The following is an 18184-nucleotide window of genomic DNA, read 5'->3' as shown; positions in this document are numbered from 1 at the left end:
ACTATTTGTTCTCATGCCAGTTTTCCTCTGTACTACAAACTCAATGAAAACAAAGCAGATACAAATGGACAGTTTTATTGTCAAGCTGATTAGATTTTATAAAGCCATTCAGAAATTTATTTTGGGTATACCCTGTACTTCTGTAAGACCTAAAATACTGCCCTCAATTCTGTAAGACTTCAGCTTTTTCTTGACAACCCCCCTACCCCCCTGCTCCTTTTGGATGGCTTTTAGTCTTTTTTTAAACTTCTTAAACAGGCAAACTGAATCCTGCCTCTTGACAGCATACCAACATACCTAAAACAAGAAAGTGCATGTGCTGAATGCTTCTTTTGCTACAAGCCTCAGATCAAGTCTCTGATGAGAAAAACACATTCTTTTTTGAAAGCTGAAACACGTCAGCAAATGCTGCTGCAATATATCTGCTTTACTATAAAGAAAAGCCTCTTTAAGAAAGGGCTGTGAATTCACATTCCCAATCCAAACCGTGCGTCACACTCTGAATTTCCTGGTCTGATAGCACCACTAAAATGCCTCCCAGGGACTAAATTCAGCCTTGATTCAGGTTTGTGTGGCCAGCAGAGAATTGAGGAAACCCCACAGCAGGGTCTAATCGCTCTAACAGCTTCTGGGATAAGTCCCAGATTCCCTCCACATAGAACATAACCAGGGAAAGGAGCATTTCTCAAAAACAAATGTTTCAGAGGAAGATGAAAGAATCCCTATCCAAGCAGGCAATTCAGAAATAGTCCAGCTTCTAAATGACATTTCCTATTAGCCTCCATTGAACATTCATGATTACAACTCTACATTTCTAACTTGTTTTATGATGTTCTTTCTACATTACATCACACTACCCGGTGTATAAAAACAATGGAATGAAAGCCTCTAATTTTAGCTGTCATAAGTTAAAGAATAAATGGCAGCAGAAGCTTTCACATATAATTGCAGGATTTTAGGTGACTACAGAAAAATTTCTCTTTTCTGTACGTGCACAAATGCTCAACCCTTCAAGCAAAATTTCTGTACAAAGTTGTGTGTGCTCAGGAGTTAATGGTGAAGGTGTCACTGTGCTCAGAAATAGAGCCAACTTTCCCATGTCACATCCAGCTTATTAATAACCCATCATTTCTGTCGCAATGGCACATGTCTCTCCACTCCCTGTTATTGTTATGCAACTGGAAGAGCTTTCAGAATCTCTCCTGGCTGAGCTTGAACAGGTAAACTGTAAAATCCAACTTGAATTGAGCTTCATGCTGAAATGCTACTGCAATTCACCCGATGAATGCTGAGTGACATAGAGTATGCAATTATGCAAGAAGAGTGTTTGCAACAAGCCATCTTGGAAGTACTTCCATTTGTGAGAGGATTTTTTCATATTCTGATTCTGAATACATTAAAAAGCCTGTAATCACTTAATAGAGTCAAATCTGCAATTCTTAATTCTGAATATCTTCTATAACGAAATGAGCTCCTCAATTCTTGTGATTAACTTGCAAACAAAGCGAAATACAAGAAGCTGGCTCAGAAAAATCAATGCAGGAAATCACTGCCAGATTTCTCATAAATATTTCTGCCTTAGAAACCACTGGAATTTACACTCTCTTTATCACACATTGTATAGGACTATATGCAATTACAGCACTTCCTACACAAAATAATACAGATCTGGGTAAGATCTTGCATAAATGGATATGAAAATTCTATGCAACCTCCTGGCAAATTGCCAAAGTGGCCCTTGTGCTTAGAAAACAGTACATTGATCTCATCTGGTCTGTGTTTACACGTGTATGCCAATATTGCCACAAAGCTGCTTTGTTTAGATGTGCATTTTCATGACCTTGAAGCTCAGGATAATGTATTTCTCATTCTATTCAGCATCATCACACAAGGGTATCTACAATCATTATAAAAAATCTCCAGTCAGAGAAGTGGAGGAAAAAAAAGGCACTTGGACTGCTCAGTTTCTAAATTAAGCTACATCTGAAGTTAAAAATAGACCTTCCAACTGAAGATGCTGTGCTGCCTGAATTTAAATAGCCTGCTTCTTTCCCTGACAGATAACATTTATTGTGCTCTCTGCTGCAAAAAAAAAAAAAAAGCCTTCTATAAGGAGGCTACCTTTATTTTTATGTCCAATTTCACTTCACCTACCATGACAGAATTAAAGAAAGTCAGTGTTCTACCTGGGAATTGTATTCATTTTGCCACAGATGCATTTCTCCAATTTTGCTAAAACAGAACTAAAACAATGCATGTTATGTATGTGTGACCTTTCCTAGCTCTTCCTGCAGAATTTTCTAGGAAGGTCTGTAGTAAGAATATTGTCTGAAATGCAATCGGATTTCTACCACACATCCTAAAACTGCTTGTGCCATCTTTTGTTTTCATTTACTTACACACACACACACACACACACACACACACACACACACACACACACACACACACACACACACACACATATATATACACAAAAATCTAAAAATATAAAAATATATAAATTATACATATTTATAGATGTTTCACTGCTGTTTCTGGATAAAAAGAAGCATGAAATGCATTGCACACACTACATGTGAAATGGTTTACTCACCACTTTTCCCCAAAGCACTGAATGAAAAGGAGAAGAAGCTGTATCCCTTTTCTCTCCAGGCCTAACACAGAGCCAGCATAAGGATTTCCATATTATCCATATTCCTACTGCAGTCAGAGGCTGAGAGGTCACAATTAAGCTACACAGGGCCTGCGAGTGCTACTTACATAGTAACTCCAACACTGGTTCATAGCACATGAAGATTGGAAAGGTAAAAATTCTTTCAAGCTACCCTGACCCTTCTCACCAGTCTGAGTCAGTTCTTTTTGTCAGAATTTCTGGTGCTCCAATCTGCAGTTTTAAATTCCAGTCCCTGTATTCATGCTCACCCCGGGAAACTGTTAATTTTCCTCAATATTCATTCTAAATTTACTGTGCCTTAATTCCATCATTTTATGAGATTAAAATCAATCAGATCCACTTTTACACTTTAAGCAAGAAAATAAGAAAGGTGCACTTCTAATGTTCAAAGTGAAACTTGAATCTTGCTCTATTAAGACAATTCTGCTTTCCCCCTCTTTGTTAAATTGCAGATTTTATATGAGCATTCCCAAAGGAATAACACAGAGAGACTCAAGAATAAGTAAATGAAAGATGTGATGAATATAAATACTCCTCTAACCCCTGAGCAAGACTTTCACATTAGTCACTTTGTGGACTAAAAGCCTGAAAGATCCCCAAAAGCTTTATAAGCACCAATAATATTTGCAATGATGTAAGCCAGAGGCTGTGATGTAAATTCTGCAGCCCCTAATTGAATAAAACACCCATGGAAGTCAATAGGAATTGCAGTCAATTAAGCTGTAAATATTTCAGGTCCTGAGCTTTTTACACAATGTTACTACAAGGCATCTCTGGGTGCTTTCATCTGTGCAGGGCAGTGATGCTCAGAACCTCTGTGGAGCAGACAGGGCTGGGGCAGGCACACAAGGGCAGGAGTGGGGTCACCAGCTCCCACCACCTTCTGGCAGGGTCACAGTTCACTTATCCAGAATAAGAGAAAATGAGGCTGCTTTCACCTGAAGGCATCAAGCAGCAAGGGTAGTTGTATGGATGGGGGCTGAATTTGGCTCAAATTTTAGGTGAAACAATAAATAAAATTAAATGCTCATGGAATTTGACGTGTGTGCCGAGACCATTGGAGAATAAAATTAAATGCTCATGGAATTTGATGTGTGTGCTCAGAGACTATCAGAATGCAATTTCTCTGACCAAGTGAGCCCAAGCTGTATTCAGAGCTGTTAATTACTTACCAGTAAATGGGTAGGTGTGTGGTGAGTCCTGCCATGGACAGAACAGTTCATACTGCCCTTTGTTGTGACACCCTAGCTCTGCTTTATCCCAGCTGTGAGAAATGAGAGCCACACATGCTGCTTGGAGGAGTGGCAGGGGAAGGAGGGTTTGTGTGCAGCCCTGGCACTGAGGGTGGTTTAGGATCTCTCCTGCTGCTGGAGGCAGGGCTGTGGCTGCCAGAAGCCATTCACATTGCTCTGTGTCAGGAGCTTCACAAAAGCACACAATAATGCATGTAATGAGTCTCCAGAATCACATTTGGGAGGCCTGCAGAATGTTTCTCTTTCCCAATGTGAATTACTGAGTCATCCTCTTCATGTGAGACAGACTGAATTCTCCTCCCAAAGAGCTCCTTTGAATCACTATTACCACCAGATAACAGATGTTGCTCTCCAGGAAAGTTTTTTCATACAAGCTCTTATAAGCATGGGGATTATTTCAACTTGACCTTGTAACTACAACAGAAAAACAGGATGAACTGGGGGGTCTCACAGGGCTCTTGCTGCAGTACTTTGCATATCTAAGTAACTAGGCCTTGAACAACATGGCTACTCAAAACACTACATAAAGAATAAGTGAAATACCCATAGTCTTATAAGGTAAATACTACTAATCCCCAGTTCACACAGGGGAGGAAACAAGCCCTAAAGTGTTTAATGGACTTGTCTGGCATCACACAGCAGCTACATAACAATTCAGCAATAAGTGATGTAATGTTCAAAAGCATCTCTCTGAAACTTAGAGCCTGTGGATGTGCAATGAAACTCAAGTTAAATACTTGGAAAATAGGACTAAAATTATAAATTGGAAGCTTTGAGTCAAGTGCTCTAAAATGCCCATCTTCTATCAACCACTTCTGTTTTAAACCACAAGACATTTTCTCTTTCAGTACTTGCTCAAAGTGAACCTTACCACACACTTTAAAAGACACGTTGGAAATGCTGTAACACTTTCCAAATTTCAGCCTTTCCTAACTATGCATACTGCTGGGCAAGCAGCAGTAACTTTCCTCCTGCATGCCTTTGTTGTGCTCCTGAATGGCAGTTTTGGATGATGAAGCACATTTTCACCACTCTTTTTTCAAAAATACCAGTAACTGACAGTTCAAAATGAGACATTTACATTGCAACTATTCTGTGCCTTTTGGGGCCACTTTAACTAAGTTCATGCAATTAAATTATTCTCTAATGCTCTGAAAACACACACACCATGATTTCACACCCGAGTTTTGGAGTTACATCACCAGATCCCAGAAGCAACAGAGCTGTGCTTACTCATAGCAGTGGACAGTCAGGCCCAGGTAATGAAATAAGAACGTGGATTCCAAACAGTGATAACAAAATGCAAAATCAGAAGGCTTTGGTTTGATAAAAATAAATTAGTAAATTTTTCATCTGATGTTCTCACTAACCACTACAGTCACAAATTAAAACTCACAGTATTCCTGTGAGATATAGATCCAGAGAGATACTGCTCATTAAAAAAACCTACAAACCAACCAACCAACAATGTAATCTATTCCAGATCATGGAGAGCTGATGTCTACCAGATAAAATAATCCATCAGGTCAGGAGAACTGACCTCCGACAGCAAGGCCACAGTTCAGGCTGAGCTGTCCAGAGCAGAGATAGCACCAATCCTGTTATCAACAGTGATTTGCTTTGTCATACACTGTGTTTAGGAACTATTGCTCCCTCAATGACTATTCACTTTCATTTAGTTTTTGCCTTCTGTTTCTCAAGGGATAAGGAGATTGGGCTACTGAATGGTTTTAGACATTCTTGAACTTATCCAGCCTGTCTCAGTCTTTCCTGGAGAGATTTCTCCTTTTGGCTTCTCATTTGCCACCCTGACATGTCCCCCCTTTCATGAGCATCTCCTTGGTTTTCAGCCTGTGCCATACTTTCCCATCCTGGTCTGAAGGATCCACTTTGTCAGTGGATCACTTTGTGCTGTTAATTATTCCTCTCCTCGGGGTCACAGATACCTTGCCCGAATTACTGGCAGTTATTCTCTGCACAATACATCTATGGAGCATTTTCAAGTTGGAAGGAGAGGTGGTGAAGCAGATAGACACAGGAAAGGTGGACAGAAAAATAAAGACTGAGGCTTGTTACCACCATCTTCTCCAGGAAGGTTTACCTCTGAATCTCTCATTTGAAGACCTACTTTCCTAATAACCTGTCTTATCTAAATGTCATCATGTTATTTCTCTGTCAAAAGACACCACCTAGAATAATACAAAACTATCATTTTGAGGCTCTGCTTCCCAGATTACTATAAATAGTGGAATCATATGGAATGCTGATAAACATCAGATAACAATAAATTTTCTTTGAACTTACTGATTTTTTCCTCTACAGTGCAAGCATTTAATATTATTCATATCCTAAACTGCTTAAAAGTGATATCCAGCACACAGATGTCAAAAAACAGCAACAATTTTTAGAAAGGGGAAACTTTCTGAATAAACATATTTTCTCAACAGCCTGATGAGAAGATCATTTTCATCTCAGACTTTTAAAATTGTCACTCTGAATTCTCTTCTCTCTCTCACATATACACATCCAGTCTCACTGCTGTGCTCCAGTTGTTTTGATAATGCAAAGCTATCACAAACACATCTGAACACATAGCAACACCTAAGATTTAGCAACTGGAATTTACCATGCTAAATTAAGTGCCCCAATATATTTTTCTACTGGGGAAAAGTGTGAGCCAAAATGACACTCTTTATATATGTGCAGTAAGCAGAAAATAGAGTAAAATGAATATATGCTTTATTCTGGTTTATATATACCATGCCCATCAGGAAAGGTGAGATTGCCAGGATGTGAAGCACATGTGTAGGTGCACATATATTAAGCAGCAAACAGTAATTCTGATTAGGCAGTTACTAATTTGAACTTTGATACATTGCAAATTCTACAGAAAAACAATACAACCACCTCATCAATTGTCCTTCTCTCCCAGGAACCATCACACAAACAAGGAACTGTGCCAGAGGAATTCTAAGGAGGGTCATTTAAAACAGCAACAACAAAAACCAAATGAAACCATCCCAAACCAACCACTTCAGTCACATCCCTCACAACCCAGGTTACACGTAAACACTTCACAGAAACTTCTGAGGTCATTGGGAACATCTGAATAGACTTTTTTTGCCTCCTTTCTCATGTATTGTTTAGGTGCCCTCTTGTGCAAAAGAACAAAATCTGGGCCCATTCTGTGAGGTAATGACCACCATCAGCTTACACTACTGATCCCAGTGCCAGAAAAAAGGTTTGCAGCCTGAAGGCTCTATTTTGTCATTGTCCATAGCTGACCAAAGAGTCACCTGTGAGCCTGCAAGTGGCTATTCAAGAGACAACATTTAAAAACAAACAGGAGTTCAACATCTTCAGCCCCCTATGGGACAGGACTCCTTTCTGGATTTTCAGTTCCCAGCTGATGTGGCCTAATACACACATACAGCACAATGAAGAGTATCCAGAACTTCCCATTTGCCTGAGAGGCAGCCACACTTCATGCTCTGAAATCTGCATTACAACACTCTGTGGGTTTCTTATTTTTAATTAATTCTTCCGAAAATATTTTGGGGATGAGTGGATGTATATGGTGATTGCAGTGCTGAGAGAGGCTGTGGGGTTCATAATTACAAAGAGAATAAAATCCTGCCCTCCTGTATATGCAGCAATACTAAGATTTCATTGTTCACATTAGGCAAAACCTCTCTAATTTCAAGGTCAGCTACATGTATAACAACAACAACAACAACAACAACAACAACAACAACAAAATAAAGTAATGATGCTCAATGCTTTGAATAAATCCAGACAGGACAGTTAATAAAACAGAAAATTCCTCACTTACCTCAATAGTTGTAAACTGTTATTTCATACTCTGTAAACTTTCCCTCCCTGCTAACTAAACAAAAGTTCTGCAATCTCGATGCTAGAATAGCTCTCAAATACATACTGCAGAATACCAAAAAAGAGAAAGCCTATGTTGTCCTTACTAGCAGGCATCTCTCCAGGGATGATTGGTCATTACCCTGGCAACCCTCACAAATGGCAAATGACGTAAAGAGAGTGGGAAAAAAAGCCACTGAGAGAAGAAAGCACTATATGCATTATAGATAGTTCTGGGAATCCATGCTCACATATGCATTAAATGGCTTCAGAGGAGCACAGGGACCTTCCATTTTGCAGAGCTGCCTGCTGAGGTGAATAAGAAACTTTCTAATTTTTTTCTTAATCAAAACATTGGGAGCATCTCTAAGTATTTAATTGAAGCAAATTGGGGGTTGATTATTTTAATAATTCAGACACTGCGTTTATTCTCTTTTATTTCTTCAATTCTGTTTAAATTTCCCATTAAAATAGCTCACAGTGATATTCAGACAAGGGTGGATGTACTTTTCATTATTCCTTTTCACCTTATTTGTTGCTACATAAAGTTACCTATTATTATATTTATTCCCTTTATGTCTCATACCCTCATTTTTCCCTAACAATTAATTTGTAAAAATTGTACAAGAGTTCCCATGTTTATGTCATTAAAACATTAGCCATTGTATTCAGTGTTACTGGTAATTGTGCCTAAAGAAGATGTAGCTCTAGCCAAACACCAGGGGACAAAATAAAAAGCATTTTGCTATTTTTGCCCAGAATGGTCACAGTGAATTTGATCATATGATGAGCTGTCTGTCACACAGCAAGATGAATTTGGGTGTGGTTACTTCTTCCACAATTAGATTTTAAAAAGCACAAGTAAGTTAAAAAAGAAATCTGCTTTGAGATTGTTTAGCATCTGCATCACTCCACAATTCAGTAAAACTGAAGGAATTCTGGGTACAAAACTCAAGAAAAGCATCTTCCACCCCTGCTTGAATGTGTTACCAATTACAATCCAGGATCAGGCATCCTTCTCCTTGCTCTTCTTTAGACCTCAGATTTCTGCATTCCTAAATGTGCAAAAAAGCAACTTTCCAAGAGCATACTGGAGAGCATTAGCATTCAGATAATTTCATAACCTAAAGGAAAGGGCACAATTCTCTGAAATAAGAACTGAAGAAGTAAGTGAGGTGAGGTGGCTGCTCTAACCACTTAGCTATTATGTAAAAGTTGGATGGAAATGGCTCTACCATGACAACTGAGTTTCCCGTTGAACTGATGAAAACACATTAGATGTATTTAAACTCTGCCCTGCTCCAAACCTGAATTGAAATGGAAGTAACCAGCAGCTTCCACGAGGATATTTCTGTCCCTGGCTGCCTAAATTCAATTAGTTACAGTTTTATAGAGTAAAAGTTAGCAGTCACTGCAATTCAGATTGTTATTTTCCAAATCTACTACTCCATTGCAGTCAGGAGGAAGGTGTTACACTTGTATCATGACAATTTTCCAAAAAGCCTGAATGAGCCATTGGAAGTGACTGAGTTTTATAAGCAAAGAAGTAATGAACAGAAAGGATATTCCATAATGATCCATTAGATGTACTTTATTTATTTGCTGAAGACAACTCATTTTTAATTATTTAAACTCTGGCAACATCATACTAGCAAATGTACTGCTGGGCTGTAATTGACAAATATCTTGGTCTGAGCAAAGTGAAATCTCAGTGTAACATTACCTCTGATATTACATCTTTTTCCTGAGAGGAGGACAAGGATTACTTTGTGTTTAGAAACCACAGAAAGCAAAGTTTAGCCATTTGTGCAGGACCAATGAAAGCTCTATGTTCCCATAAATCTTCACCCTGATGGTCCAAATCTAAGCTTCTCATTTTTTTACAATTACACTTTGCTGAAATTGAGATCCAACTACAAACTTTCCACCAACCTGCCACTCATTACCAAAACTAAACAAAACTCCTACCATTGGTGCTCCCAAAGTTGCTTTTGTAAGAACAAATGTGGTCTGCCATGGAAATATATAGTATGAAATGTTAGTAAATGTAGGACCAAAAATATTGAAATATACAAAAACTTTGTGTGTTTTTGCAACACAGATTGCACAGAGATTTCTGTGTTTGATGGTCTTAACAAAACCCTCATATTTTCAGATCATATTCAGGCCTGTCAATTTGCCTTTGTCTGAGCATGTGAGACTGACTCATGTGAATGTTCTGGGCAGCACAAGAGGGACAAATCCAGCCAATGAGTGGGGAGATGGGGAAGAAAAAAGAGTTTTTAATGGAGTCTTAGGGAGAGGCACAAATTAAGAAAGGGTTGCCAGTCCTTAAAGGACCCTTTCTATACACTGGTATAATTTGCCAACACATTAGCAAATTAAATTAAAAATTCATCAGTATGTTAAAAAAGACTGGAGACAGGAATCACTCTGTAAGTAAATTATTACTGATTTTAAGTGATTCATCACAGAAAAGGATCAGCTCACTCAAGTGAGTGGGAATTAAAAGTTTTCAGCATTTTTCTGGCTCAACTGTTTAAATGCTTGTGAAATGCATCCTGTGCAGAATCCATTCACTTAACTATGCCTGTAGTGACCCGGTGTAAAGGACAATCACACTTTCTCCACGCTTTCCAAATTCTGTCTTTTCTCTTAGGTGTGTCCACTCCAGTCTGGTTTTTAGCTGGAAAAAAAATAAGTTCAGGCTTAGCAGGCTCAATGTCCTTTATGCCACAGAGTTACAGAAAAAATCCCAAACCTATCAGAACATATTATCTCTCCAGAAGCCCTTACACTGTCATGTCATGTAAACATCAAAGGGGAGAATGATGATGTTTGTTTCCCAGGCTATAGATATGATTCTGAACAATACCCTCTTGAGTAAGGACAATATATTCTTTTTCCTTCTCTGTCCTTCTAGAAGAAGGACACACGTGTGCCTTGCCAGATGATGCCAAACCCATTATTAGTGTCCTTGCACTTCTCCATTAGCAATATTGCAGCAACACCAGCTGATGTCAAGGGTGTTCATGCTGAAAGATAACAACATTCCTTAGGAGGAGAAATTACAGCTTTTTAGCATTCTCTGGCTTTCGCACAATGTAGCTTTATCTGGAAACATTATTACAGTGAAATTCAGCGAGATAAACTAAGGAATAGCAAGTACTAACTTTCAGAAAATGCAAACATCTGAACAGGAACACAGTGCTGTAAAGCAGTATCCTTCACTACCCCATTTTAATCGAATCCATGCACACAGTTTGCATTTTAAAACAGATCCATCCAAGCACAGGATGACTCCATATTTTTCCCAGTTCCTGCATTTGTCATCCAGCACCTCAGTGACCCAGACCCACCTCTGCTGACCCCATAAACCCTGTGCTAAAATACTCCAGTGGGTGACAATCACTGTGAAGGGGAATGCTAGGGCAGGAACACTGGAGCAGTCCTGACCAGAGGGGACAACAGCAAGCCCCATCATCCCAACAGAGCACAGGGGCAAGGTCACCTGAGCAGGTGACACCTGCAGAGTCTTTGGTTAAGATTATTTCACAACCTAAAGGGCACAATTCAGTGCTGGTTCAGATTGGCCAACCCAGCCAACCAAACCACAGTCCTGAGAGGTGCTGCAGCCTCGGGATCCTCACAGCTTGCACTGCAACTCACAGTGAGCAGCAGATCTGAGGTGCCCAGCACTGGCTCTCCCTGTGCTGGCACTGGTGAGCCTAAAAGCACTTGTACACATGTAGAGAAACAGTGTCTGCAGCTTTGATTAAGGCACATCTAAACAAACCATTGAAAATAAGCAGCTTCTGGGAATTACAGCTTAAAAGGCCTGGCTTCTTCCAGTTTTGTTTCATGTTTAGATTCTTTTGTGTGTCTCAAAAAAGCAAAAATTTCTGATCAAAGCTTTTACTAGGATAAAGATACTCATGCAGGCTGTGTTCTACATGGATGAACTGTTGCCAGCTAATATAATGCAGCTTATGCTGCAACTTTATAATTTGTGGAAGCAATCAAAAGGGTAGCATGAGCCCAGTTTCCTAAACCACTGGTTCAAAAATACCTGAGACTTGCTTACATCAAGTCTCCCTACTGTAAGCATCCACAGTGCTAGACTGTTTACCTCTATTTTTCTTGATTGGTCAATGAAATCAAGCAATTAATAAATACAAAATACCAAGCTTTTCATGGAGTGGTGCTTTTATATGCTGTTTATGCCCTGTGAGAAAGAACATCCCTGAGCACCCTCCTAGCCAGGATTCTCTATGCCACACCTAATTCTCATATATAGGAGTAAATAATGAAGGCTACCCACCCATGTAAGCTGACATATCAGGACTCAAGGAAAATCCATCATCAGCAGATCTGATCAGGTTCTCCACTGTACCACATCTTTTTCTGATAACACTTGGAAGCACTCATTCCTCTCCATTTCACTTGCAAGGAAGATGTCTTGAGCCTGATGCACACAGTTTTGCTGTACTGAAATAAAAGACACTGTGTCAGTGTGGTAAGAGAGAAGAATCAGTCTCCAAAATAACCACATAAGCAGAAGACAAAGGAATTACAAATGTGCATGTGATATAAAAGTCAGGATTCTTACATTAGTCATAAAATATGCCATGAACGTATCTGTTAAAGCAATTTCAAATCATCAAACAATAAACATCAACAAATGCAAAGATCTTATATATACCATCCCAATACTTTTCAAAATGGAGCATAATAATGCAGATGTGTGTTGAGGCTGTAATTCAGCAGCTGACACTTTTGAACAGCTGTAGCATGACTGCCCTATGATAGATCTTTTGTGAATAAATATTCAGATAAAGCACTGCAATCTGAAGCTTCCCTCTATAAACCGGTAATTCTTAATAGAAACAAACCCTTTTCTCATCAGACTTTTTGCTGCAATGCAACTGCATTGCTCTACATGCTCATTTTGGATGACAGAGTACCTACTTGTCACAGTAATGACATGAATGAATTCAAGAAAGAAGGGACAATCACTTTGCAAACATGCCCATCCAGCAAATGCACTGTTGTTTTTCCTCACTGCTGTTTAATAATTTAGTTTACAACAATATATATATCTATTTGGTGATACAGTAATACATAAATCTAAACCCCCAAGCCAATACTTTGGTTTTTGAAGCCCAGCAGAAATAATGCTGCTCTCACTTGTATTCCAAACCCTGCAGCACTTTGTGGATTGCCAGTGTCTCTGCCCCTGCTTTGCCTGAGCCCTCTCCTGGTGGCAGAGCACACAGGACAAATGTGGCTACACCAACACCTCCCCTGCACAACAAACATTTCCTGATGCCAAGTGCAAACAGCTTTCTAAAGTAAACCAGACCAAGATTCCAAGCCTGTTGGTGACACAAAACGTGTCACCAGGTCTGTAGGGTCAGTGGTGAGCACACCCCTGCAGCTCTGCTCCCCACACTGCCTCATATCACCCACAGAGTCTCCACACAGCACCACAGTCTGAAAATGCTACAGAGGCACGGCAGCACCTCCTGGAAAGCCAGGAGCAGGGCTGTGCACCTTGCCATGCTGCATCTGGCCAGGGAGCAGATCAGTGCTCCATGTTACCTGCTCAGCTCTCACAGCCACATTGCCACTGCCACAGTGGGGAGGGCAGGGGATCAATGCCCTCTTTAATGGCAGGGCTCAGGTGACACAAAGATCTTCTGTTTGTCAGGCTAAGCTGGTTCCCAGCTGTAAGGAGCTTTGTTTCTGCAGCTGAGAGGTACTGAGTCAGGTCAGGGTTGGCCCAGCTGCCAAGAAAATAAGCCCTGCAAGAATCCAAAGCGACTACAGAGCTGTAAGAGTAAGCCTGAAACAGTGAGTTCTGACAGGGCTGAGCCAAGTGAGACATATGTGCACAGGAGACTCATTTGAGAAGGGCAATACAGGCACACTTCAGTTCTGGCCAGGGCCAGCTCAGCCCAGAAGACCAATTATCAAGAACCAGTTCCAGGCCAGCATTGCTGTACATTGCTGATCAAACCTGGCTCTGTGATTCCTTACTCTGCCTGATCTAAACAATGAAAGGGTCTGGAGGCCTCTAATGTGGTTTCCCAGGAACCACTTACAGGACAGAACTATCAAGTAGTTCTGTTATTACATGGTTTTCCCCCTATGCTCCAGCATATCCTAGTCACTACCACTCCAGGCAGTCAGATGGAAGCTCAGCATGCTCTCTGCTGAAATTGAGTCAGGCCATCCATTGGTGAGGGAAAGTTAACTGTGCATTAATGGCAAGCACCATCACCTCTTCCTTCAGTCATGTTCTACAATAAGAGCGAGTCACGGCTCTTTTGCAGAACCAGTTAAACACACCAGCTCCAAAAGAAGATTCTGGAACATATAGCCTCAGGACTGCCTTGCTGGAGTCGCAGAGAGATTTCAGACACATCTCCTTTCCTCAGAATTTTCAATTGGTAAGAACCAAACAGCCTCTACAGTGATCATCCAAGTTTAAGGTGTGTCTGTCTTTAGTCCATTTTATATGAAACAGAATTCAGTGCTTGGACTTCAGTCTGAGATAAGAACCTAAAAGTCATTGTGCCAGTGTTGAGGCTCCTTAGTGAGGTTCAGCATTTAATTTCTGTTCTTGCTCATTTTCTGCAGGAGAATGATATTCAGCCTCCCTGAGGAAGGGGAGGATTTAAATGGACAAAGCACCCAAGTACTTTAGCAAAGTGGAAAGCTGAGAGGTCATACAAAGTTATTGAGTGAATAAGTATTAATTATTATTTTGCTTTTTCATCTACAGATGCTTTCCTAGTTCAAATAAACATTTAAGACCTCATCCGAAAATAGGAAAAATAAAACCTTTAACATGCATTTTGCAATGAAGAAACAAGGAGGAACCCAGACATGATGAATAAGCCATTGTCCCAGGCAGTCTGCTGGCACTGCAGCCTGGGAGACTGGCTGGCAGTTGTATGGCACAGCTCAAAAGCAACAGGCCATCAGCCACCCCATGGGGAAGTGCTGCTTGTTGAGAAACAAAAAAATCATTCTGTTCAGTTTTGTCTTGACATGTACATTACTTTCTACATTGCTTTATGTCACCAAAAAGGTGAATGAACTTGCTTGAAACAATGAAGCCTTAAAAATCTCAAAGCAATAATTAGGAAACTTCTGTTTCTCCAGATTATCACTGATGGAATTAATTTTTGCCTATGAGTTAGCATCATAATTTGATGCCTTGTTTCATGCCTCACTTTTAAATGATTCCTCTCTTTATTGCCATGGACAATTTATGTCAGTGTCTGGCACTAGGATTACAATATAATGTCAGATACAGTAAATCAGTATGTGATATTCCCATGAAAAGCACATGGTTTGTGTTACACCTGCATCCACAACTCCTGCCAAGATATTATGGCTATTTGTACCAATATGGGAACCTAGATAAAATACAGTTATTGTTCCTATCTACCTTGATTTTACAATCCTTTCTTCTGATGAAACGAAGCAAAAATTATTAAAATACCCCAAAATATTTGAGTTCATTATGGAAAGTGGCAGCAAAACTACAGGTTTCACCTGCTCTTATGCAAACGTAGGATGATATGCAGGAGTTCACTGAAATAATCTGAAACTCTATAAGTCAGGTTAGACTCTGCTGAAAACAGATGCCTCAAGTCTATTTCTCTTGTGCATGGAACAGTGTAGGGTTATCCACCTGCTGCAAAGCAAAGTCACTGCAGAGCCTTGTCAAACCACAGTGGTGATGCCCTGCACACTTTCCCTGCATGGACACACTTGGAACAGTACAAGGAAAACAAAAGAGGGACCTAGAGAGCTGTCAGTCTATATTTCCTTCCCCTTATACTCCAGATTTCTTGTGAATTGCATGGATTTGGTTTTGTTCCTTATGGCTATCAAATCCCGAGGGTTCTAGACACCAACATGATTTCCAGGGTATGGAAATCTTCTTTCTTCTTGTGTTGAAGAAATACTGAAGAAAACTAAAGCAGCAGGATGCTGTGTTGGTTTCTGTCTTGCAGACCAGTCACAAGCAGCTGCTGTGCAGAGAGCAGGGTCTGGCTTAAAAGTGTCACTTATCACATGAACACAAGGAATCATCACTGCAAAATAGAGCACAAGAAGGAGCTAAATGAAGAACCTCTGGCATGGTAATTCCAAATTTTCTGAACTGCTTTTCCCATCTGCAATTAATTCCTCCTCCTCAAAGAACTATGCCTTGAGTATTAGTGCCACATACTGGAAATCATGATAACATACTCACTTGAAAATATTTCATAACACAAAATGAAGGTGCACTGGCTTCAGGATGTACAGTTAATGAAACAGCAGGATTTATCTTTCTAATGTTAGCATCTATATGTTGTAGTTGTATTATAGTATAAATTATAAAACAATTTCTTAATTGCGTGATAAAATTATGACGTTTGCTCCTTAAAGAAACAGAGACTCAAACTATGTGTCAAATTAAGTTCCTTGTCCTTGAGAGTTAGTAAATCAAATAATCTCCTTGTACTGTCATAATTGTGCTTTAAAAAACCCAACTCAAGTGGTTGTCCCTTGGGACTGCTGGATTTTACTACTTTTCCTATGTTTTGACACCCCTCTCCCTTAAAGGGGGATTGCTGTTCACAAGCCCAGTGTTAACTGCAGCATCTTAGGAGCTGCAGAACAAACTCACACATCTAGGCTGCTTGTCCTCTTCACCAGCAGAAAGTTTCCTGAGATTTGTAGTGATTTATTAAATTCTCAACAGCTTTAACAAGCTAATTCATTCAGCTTCCAGAACAAAACTACTGGGTACACCAAATGTCAGTTTTATCTCCCTGATTAAATTCAGGGAGGTATAACTGAAACTTAAGTCACAGGTTAGGAAAAAACTTAAAGTTTTGTAGGAAATTCTGAACTCCCTATCCAAGACACAGCGAGCTCACACCATAAATTTTTGTTTTATGGTGAAAATACATCTTTTTATCATTTATAGTCCAATAATTAGGTGCTATTAAGATTGTTCATTATACTATCCAAAGATTTATAGTCAAATGTAAATGTAAAGTAAAATATTTTATTAAGAAGACTAAATCTAATTACTTGAAGATCCTTGCTACAGTATTACAAAAACAAGCTATATATCTTAGGTAAACTTTAAAAGAACACACAGCTTCCCATCCCCTCCAAAAACATCCACCTCACATAAAAATTCAAAAAGTTGCACACCAGGAACACTTGCTCTTTAAGCCAATTCCCTTGTTCTCCAGTTAAAATTTTAGTTTTCTCTAATGCTAACTGCTGGTTAGGCCTGAGGTCTTTTGTTTTCTTCAATTCCTGCAGCTTTACAGTGACCCATCTCTGGCTGTCCTGGCGGAACACCAGGTTTGGCTGGGCGCTCTGACACCAAACAAGGCGATGTGAAATCCTAACTACAAGTTCAGCTGGAAAACTTGCAGCTGAACTGCCCAGCTCCGAGACACACCAGCCCTGGAGACCAAGGGCTCTGCCCCAAGCAAGAAAGGAACCACACGAGGCAGGGCTATCAAGACAGGCTTCAAAAGCTTTTTATTTCAGTGGAAGAGCCCAACAGAGCATTGACAGCAGCAGGGGAATGAATCACAGAATCAGTTAGGTTAGAAAAGATCTCTGAGATTGAGTCTAACCTGTGCCTGGCACAGTTTGACATTATATCCTCTGGTCCTCCCAGAACAGGCTGATCCCACCAGGTTACAGCCTCCTGTCAGGTGGAACTGGGGAGGGCCCAGGAGCAGCGGCTCGATGCTCACTCCTCACGCGGCAGCAAATTCACCCTGCCAGCCCTCAGGATTCACAAGCCACGTCTCCCCACTCCAGCAAACCTGGCAGCCTCCGCCATGTCCAGTTCTGGGCTCAATACAAGAGGACAGGGAGCTCCTGGAGCTCCTTAGCAGAGGATGAAGAAGGGACTGGAGTGTTTCATGAGGAGAAGCTGAGGGAGCAGAGCCTCCTCAGCCTCGGGAGGAGGTGACCTCAATAATGTCAGCAAAGGATGGATCAGGCCCTTCTCAGGTGGAGCTGAGCAACAGAAAAAGAGACAACGGGCAGAAACTGATGAACAGGAAGTTCCACCTGAACATGAGAAAGAACTTTCCTGTGCAGTGACCGCTCACTAGAACGGCTGCCCATAGAAGATGTGGAGTCGCCCTTACTGGAGATACCCCAGAACCCTCTGGACGCAATCCTGTGCCACGTGCTCTGGGACGACCCTGCTGGCGCTGGGAAGTGCGACCAGAGGATCCACTGCGGTCCCTTCCCACCTGAACCATTCTGTGATTCCTCTCACGGTCCCCAGTTCACCTGCCCCGCACCTCTCACCGCCCGCCTCCTCTGCGCTCTCCCCGTCCCC

The 18184-nt window shown here is 40.6% G+C and overlaps 1 protein-coding gene across 1 annotated transcript in view; it reads left to right on the top strand.

The window, feature by feature from the left end:
* ACTL6A (actin like 6A) overlaps positions 1–18184 on the top strand; it is a 49233-nt gene that overhangs the window by 22065 nt on the left and 8984 nt on the right. Inside the window, exon 2 of the mRNA XM_005419020.2 lies at positions 17938–18083. Within this exon, the coding sequence (XP_005419077.2) occupies positions 17938–18083 (146 nt within the window). The remainder of the gene's footprint in view (positions 1–17937; positions 18084–18184) is intronic.

Source organism: Geospiza fortis, unplaced genomic scaffold, assembly GCF_000277835.1.
Source record: "Geospiza fortis unplaced genomic scaffold, GeoFor_1.0 scaffold172, whole genome shotgun sequence".
NCBI classification, from domain to species: Eukaryota; Metazoa; Chordata; class Aves; order Passeriformes; family Thraupidae; genus Geospiza; species Geospiza fortis.
This window is presented reverse-complemented; position numbering and strand designations above follow the sequence as displayed.